This window comes from Schistocerca americana, chromosome 2, assembly GCF_021461395.2.
Source record: "Schistocerca americana isolate TAMUIC-IGC-003095 chromosome 2, iqSchAmer2.1, whole genome shotgun sequence".
NCBI lineage: Eukaryota > Metazoa > Arthropoda > Insecta > Orthoptera > Acrididae > Schistocerca > Schistocerca americana.
In genome coordinates, this window is record NC_060120.1 from 748,709,864 (window position 1) to 748,717,428 (window position 7,565).

Consider the following 7,565-nt stretch of genomic DNA (forward strand, 5'->3'; position numbering starts at 1 on the left):
TGATGACCTTACATGGAGAGTCCTATGCCAGTGTGAACCAACTACAAATTACATGTTTCGAGATATTCAGCTCCAAAGTTCAACTACAGAAAAAAAAAAAAATCTGATGAGATATTGAGGGCAGTAAATGACCTTCAACAGATTGCTAACATAAACTGAATCTTGTTTATTGGCTTTTCAATCAAAATGCACCTATTACAGGTCTGGAAAAATGATGGTGATTATAAGGAAGTGAAATAAAGTTTGAATATGTACATTGTCTCAGCACAGATGTAACTATTAAAGCACTTTTGTTGCGTCACACGTTATGTTTATAGCAGTCTTGTTTCATTCTTGAACAGAAAACGTCATATACTATAAGGAAACTGTGTCTGGTACATTTTATACAGAATTTCTGGAATCTCATTCATCTTCTGATAACCCATCTTCACTGGAATTTCCAGCTATATCTGCAGCACTTCGCAAGTTCTTGTAAAAATCATGGTAGATAGGAATGAAGCACAGCATTGACTCAAGATCTTTCTTCTTTGCACTCGTAAGTGGTCTTCCTCTGGGATACTTGCTATGTGGTGAAGATTGGGTGTCTGACCTCCAGCTCGTTTAGAGAAACTAACTTCATAATACACCACATCATCATTGTGTATGTGCTTGAACTGCATTGCGTTAGGCTTCCCTTTGCTTATTCTGATGCGTCTTTTTTTCATCCAAGCTACAGTTAGTCCATCAACTTTTTTCCTGTTTCTTAAAACGGATGTTAAGCTCTCAGAGCTGAAGAAATCATCACATTTCATTTCCACCACACCAAACTTTTATTTTTTGACTCTGCAGGTTTTCATTATGCTCTGGATTTCATTAATATGATAAATGGTTTGGTTGCATCTCATCTTGTTCTCAATATGACTGAAATCAGTGTCATTGGGCAGATAACTGTGGCCTGGGATAAAAAATTTTTGAATGATTTCTTTGACATGCTGAGCAGGATCTTGAACGATATGCATTAGTATTGTTACCAGTTTTAAATTTCTATTTTGGCCACCACAAGAGTCTGACCAAAACACAACAGTTTCTTTGGTGGGATTAGCATTTAGGTGTTTCAAAAGACACGATCCTATCTCATTTGGTCCTCGACCTGATATTCCCTCATGCCAAAGGTGCATAGTTCCTTTGGATGTACCCATATCATGGATACCCAAATTGAAGCAAGAAAGTTGACGTTTGTAATACACAACACCAATGGGAACTTTTGGGAGCGAAATTGTCTTTTGCAGATCAAACGCAAGGACTGTGCATTCACCATTTATTGCTTTCTCTTTGTCTTTTCGTAGTGTTGCCCCTGCAAGGTCAACCTGTCGATGATGTAGTTCTCTTTCCATGTTTACATCTTCAAGAGCTTTCACATTGTCAGAAGTGTTCTCTAGTGCTTTTCGAGAGTTGGTTTTAGTTTGAAAGATATCACATTTCTTGCATGTGTCTTTGTATGGCAATTTAAATGAGAGGTTGAACTTAGTTTTGAAAACTTTTTCATACAACGATTGTGACACAATGTCAGACTCTGCATTTTCTGCTATCAGTTGCTCTTTATACAGCCTGTACATCAAGCTGAAATTGAGGTGACAGGAGAGAAACTTCCTATCGAGACTATCCTTCCGTCAATAGTGGCCCCTATAGCATGGAAATTAATTACTATGATCTCTGATGCGACGAATTCTTTCTTCAGGAAATTTATTATGCGGCTCATGTTTTCCTCGTGTGTCTTGTAGCTGACCAGACTTCACTTTCAGAAGAGCTCTGTGAATCTTTGCACTGTTAACACAGTGTGTGTTTAGGAACATATTTTTGCAAACCTTCACATCACCTGAAAGTAATGGCGAGTAAATGTTCTTAGGGGATCTTCAGCATTTGATCTTCTGTCCTTCAAAATCAAGGACTTTACAGACCGTCCAATCAAAGCTGTTTGTGTTCCATACCGTCCATCACTGTAATACATATCAAATATAACTGTCGATCCTGCAGTGAGACTTTTTCATAACATTTGCGACGACATGTACAGCGGTAGCCCTTTAACGTTGTTCCCATTACCGTTTGTTCCGTCGATGATGTAAATGTGTTTCCGCTGTTTTTGCGAGTCTTCCGAACATTCCTTTTACAGTTACCTGGATTGCTTTTCTTGCGTTTCACCCTAATTGGTTCTTTGGATTCTGCAAAAAATAAAAATGTTTCTTAATGTAAAACTATAGCGTACATTTTCTCCACTTACATCATTACGAATACAGTTTAGCAAGTAAAACAGTTAAATAAAAGTTGGCAACAGATGTGCAGTCAAAACGATGCGTTTTCTTATATTTCATTTGCCAAAGTGTTGACGGCATTCTCGATATTCAGCTACTGTAATAATCGATCAGGAACATGCCCCTATCGACAGTATTCCACTACGTAGTTCACAGTTTACTCCCTATATTAGTGATGGGCTAAACTGCGATTTTCCGATATCAGTGATTTCTGTGAATGCTACTTTTCAGTATCTGTTATTCTTAACTGTGATTTGTCGCAGTTAAGAGTCGCAGTTAAGGAACCTAAGTCGCGTATCCCTCCGCCACTGCTATTTCTGCTACTTCCGCGATTTCCGCGACTTCTGCTACTTCTGCGATTTCTGTGACTCCTGCGATTTCTGCGACGTACCACCGTATGAAAAAGTTACATCTGTCCACACAGAAAATTGGATCTCAACAAACCTGTCATTGGTAAGTATGTTTTATGTTTATTCTTCCGTTGGCTTTAATTTTGTATTAAAGAAACAACAGTGAAAATATTAATAGTGTAATTAATATGTAAGTAGCCGCACAGTACCGTAATAGTTCGTGTTTAGAAAATGAATTCTAACATATTGTTATGTTCATAGGTACCTGAACTACATTTCAGCCACTCAGTAAAGTGATAATTCAAAATATCATTGTCAACAGATCTGAAGAAATTGCCAGTCTTTAGACCGTTTTCGTCAGACGAGAGGTTAGTTTCTAAGCGTTTTGATGGACTTAATTACTTCATTGAGATCGTTCTTGCGAATGTGATATAGCAAATATTAGCAATCTACTCTGTCAATTATATTGCTAGTAAAGTGACAGCAAAAATTGTTTAATAATCCTTGTGTTTTTGCAGACGCAGTTCTGACTGATTACTGGTTGCTGTACATATCTATCCACATCAAGGCTGTTGAGAGAGACTCGTGAAGATTCAAGACAGCTCTTAGAGGATTTGCAGTTTAAAAGTGAAATAATTATGAAATAAGTGTGTGATTAAAGTGTTTTATTGAAGTTGTTGTGCGATTTTAAAGGAATAATAAATGTTAAATACATTGAGTGAATAATAAAAATCTCATTTTCCACATGTTAAGCCGTCCTATACCCGTAATTTTCCGCCACTTATTTATTGGTAAACACTTGTTGGATACCGAGGTGCCGCCCCCCCCCCCCCCCCCCCTTTCTCCACAATCTTGGTGTGACACTGACCTGTAACATATCCCGTAGTCTACAATATGCATTTTGAGGCTGTTGATATGAAAGTGGGAAGTACAGATCTTCCAGTTAAATCAGGAATAGCTTAAGTGCATTACTTGAAAGTGCCACAGGAAAAGCTTACTTATGTAGGTGGTAGTAGTGTCGGCAAAAAGTTCTTGTGTGTGAAGTTGCCATGTAGAACACCAGGTGTAAAACTTTTCTCCCGAGTCTTGAACTGTGTCGGAACAAAAGTGAGGCATTCATATGACTGTTTCCATTTCTCTACAGTCATACAGATGTCTGAGTTCTGCTGTGTTAACATTGCAAAGTCCTGTAGGCATGTGGAGTATTAACCAAAACTGTCATATTGGAAGCAAAATCAAACACATTTGTTACGTTGCTTGATATTTTCAGGAGAAAAAGGCAATGTTGCTTCTTATTAATATAATACATTCAGAGTCACAGCAGTATTTGACCAACCATAACTGATGCTGAATGTGCATGTCGTCATATAATATGAAGGGCTTATTTCAATAGTGGTACAAGTCCATTACCTACACTTTTCTGTCTATAATGCTTCTGAAATTAGTGATCCAAACAAACATAAATAAAGATTCATCTCTACCAAGAAGCCATATGCTTGAATATTTCTGGTATCTCAATTGCAGACTTTTCAGCACTCATTTAACTTTACGACTCTATATCTCAAAATTAACAAAAATGAACTTGTACCACTATTGAAATAAGCCCTTCATATGCACACACAGCACAACGATCTCGTGAGGCACAAGGCTCTCATAACGAAGTACGTACGTCGGTCACCAGATGACACTAGGAAAAGTATGTTAACTGCGCTTTTTAGTTGCTACTTGCGACTCTTAGTTGCGATTTGTCACAGAAATCGCAGTTTGACTCGGTAGCGAATAGCGTAGTATGAACTTTGCTCAACAGATGGCAGTGCTAACTGCGCTTTTTAGTTGCTACTTGCGACTCTTAGTTGCAACTTGTCACGGAAATCGCAGTTAGACTCCATAGCGTACTGCAGAGATGGGCGTAGTACGAACTTTGACCCACAGATGGCACTGTTAACCGCGCTTTCTAGTTGCTACCTGCGACTCTTAGTTGCGACTTGTCACGGAAATCGCAGTTAGACTCCATAGCGTACCGCAGAGATGGACGTAGTACGAACTTTGGCCAACAGATGCCACTGTTAACCGCGCTTTTTAGTTGCTACTTGCGACTCTTAGTTGCGACTTGTCACGGAAATCCCAGTTAGACTCCATAGCGTACTGCAGAGATGGGCGTAGTACGAACTTTGACCCACAGATGGCACTGTTAACCGCGCTTTCTAGTTGCTACCTGCGACTCTTAGTTGCGACTTGTCACGGAAATCGCAGTTAGACTCCATAGCGTACCGCAGAGATGGACGTAGTACGAACTTTGGCCAACAGATGCCACTGTTAACCGCGCTTTTTAGTTGCTACTTGCGACTCTTAGTTGCGACTTGTCACGGAAATCCCAGTTAGACTCCATAGCGTACCGCAGAGATGGACGTAGTACGAACTTTGGCCAACAGATGCCACTGTTAACCGCGCTTTTTAGTTGCTACTTGCGACTCTTAGTTGCGACTTGTCACTGAAATCGCAGAAAGCAGTGCTAAATTCGACCAATAGATGGCTCACGTCTTTGGATGTGAAATACTACTTGCGACTGCTAACTGTGACTGAAATCGCAGTTAGATTCTGTAAAGTTGCTACTGTGATATCTGTGACTTCTCAGTCACTGCGATTTCTAACAGATACGCGATTTCCTGCCCACCACTACCCTATATGGTAGCTCAGCACATCATCATGTAGTTAGTTCACTTTCGCATATGACAGTAGCCTTCAATAAGCACATGCAACGAAGTTACGTTGTACATCATTCTTAGCCAAATTTATGCAGTTTTAAGTATAAAACATACGTTCACTACTTGATTGACGTGAGGATGGCACATATTCATCGCTGGAACCACACTCAATGTCAACATTACTGTCATTTGACTCTTCTGAACTCCTGTATGCAACTTCGTCTGCCTTCTTGTTACTTGAGTGGCACCAGAGATAAATAGAAATCTGAGACACTCCAGAAGTGCCAACGTAAAAGAAATCGCTCAGTGTCCCTCAAGAGTCGTGGTTCGTTTTGCCATATGAATCTTTATAATTTTCTGCACCATTGTCAATAGCTAACCTAAAAGTCAAAATTTGTAGTTGGTTCACTCTGGCATAGGACCCTCCACATAATGTGATTCAGTAATAAACTTCCCAACAAGAATTACATCCGATTCCCAAACTATGATAGACAACATTTTTTTAGATGCAAGTAGACGTCAGAATTATACTGCCAGGCAGGTTATAAGTGGGCTTTGAGATCATGATGGGCAAATTCTCACTCTTCATGATGTCAATCTGTTCAAAAAAAATTTCCTCAATGGAAATTCATAAGAGTAATGAATGAAGAGGCAAAAGAACTCTCAACCATGGGTTGCAGCAAATGGATTGGTCTTTAGTATATAGCCATGATAATGCTGATACTAAATTTAACTGTTTTATAAATGAATTCTGTGCTCTTTTTGAAGAAATATTTCCCAAGAAATGGGTCAGAAACAGTGCTTCCATTTCTGTAAGCAAGCCTGTGATTACAAAAGGTATAAAACAGTCATGTAAAACCAAAAGGGAAACTTATGCTTCAATAAGATTATGTAAAGATGTAGAAAAACGGGAACACTGTAAAATTTTAAAGAAACTAATACAGAAATCAAAAGCCTTTTATTATGAGAAGTAAACAGATAATTCTAACAATAAAATAAAAACAATTTGGAGCATTGTAAAAAAAGAAACAGGAAGAGATACAACAAGCAAAGAAGATGTAAATAAAACCAGATATGAAGGCACCCTAGTAGATAACCCCAAAAGTGTGGCTGAGATTTTTAATTAACACTTCCTATCAGTAAATCAACAGATTGGCCACAAGTCCAATATTGATGAAGCTGTAAGTCTTTGTCAAGCAGTGTATTCAAACACAATTTCAGAAATGCACCTTAACCCTGTCAATGTAGAAGAAATTCAAAAAAATTATCATGTTTCTAAAATAATAAGAACTCTGCAGGGGTTGATAATATGTCTAGTAATTTATTGAAATAATCTTGTCTGTGGATAAGCGACATTCTCTGTCATATTTTCAATGCTTCCCTTCAGAACCGTGTTCAATCAATCAAGTACACTTAAGTATGCCATTGTGAACCCCTGTACATAAAGGGCAATAAAGCTATCAACCTATCTCTTTGCTGACAGCTTTCTCCAAAATTCTAGAAAAGCTAATACATGTAAGAATAACTGATCATCTCATGAAGAATGGAGTTCTCAGCAAGAGCCAATTTGGCTTTCAAAAGGGCCATTCAACAGAAGACGCAGTCTATGCACTTGCAAATGAAGTCCTAGAAATCCTTACTAAAAAATGCTAGCACTTGGTGTCTTCTGTGATTTATCCAAAGCCTTTGACTGTGTTGATCACCAGATTCTCTTGCAAAAAGCAAAATTAGTAGGAATAAGTGGTGTTGCAGGCAATTGGCTACAGTCGTACCCCCAAGACAGAAAACAAAAAGTTGTCTTCAATAGCTCAGGGGGAGTATGTGACATTTCCTCACATTCTGATTGGAGTTCCATTATATGTGGAGTGCCTCAGGGCTCAGTACTTGGGCCACTATAATTCCTGATTTTTATAAATGATGTATCATCATGTACAGGCCTGCTGTGTAAATTTACATTATTTGCTGATGATATCACACTTTTTATGAGCAGTAAAACAGATAGTAATCTTGTGGAACTCATTAATCACATATTCTCAGATGTGGTTAATTGGTTCAAGGTGAATGGTCTCTCATTAAATTCCAGTAAGACCAGCTTTATTCAGTTCTGTACAACAACAGATAAGGAGAGAGAGAGATAAGTGTGACATGTGGTAATCAGCCAATAGAAAGAATGGAAACAACAAAATTTCTTGGAGTGCACATTGACAAGAAAATAAACTGGT

General features: G+C 38.4%; 1 protein-coding gene across 1 annotated transcript; it reads right to left on the reverse strand.

Annotated features, from left to right (window-relative positions):
* Positions 1-293: 293 nt before the first annotated feature.
* On the reverse strand, positions 294-5,574 carry LOC124596062. The gene is made up of 2 exons (XM_047135038.1): positions 5,458-5,574; positions 294-2,198 (listed from the first exon to the last, which is right to left on the reverse strand). The coding sequence occupies exon 2, from the start codon at positions 1,593-1,595 to the stop codon at positions 810-812; it is 786 nt and encodes a 261-aa protein (XP_046990994.1). The 5' UTR covers positions 1,596-2,198; positions 5,458-5,574; the 3' UTR covers positions 294-809.
* Positions 5,575-7,565: the final 1,991 nt, after the last annotated feature.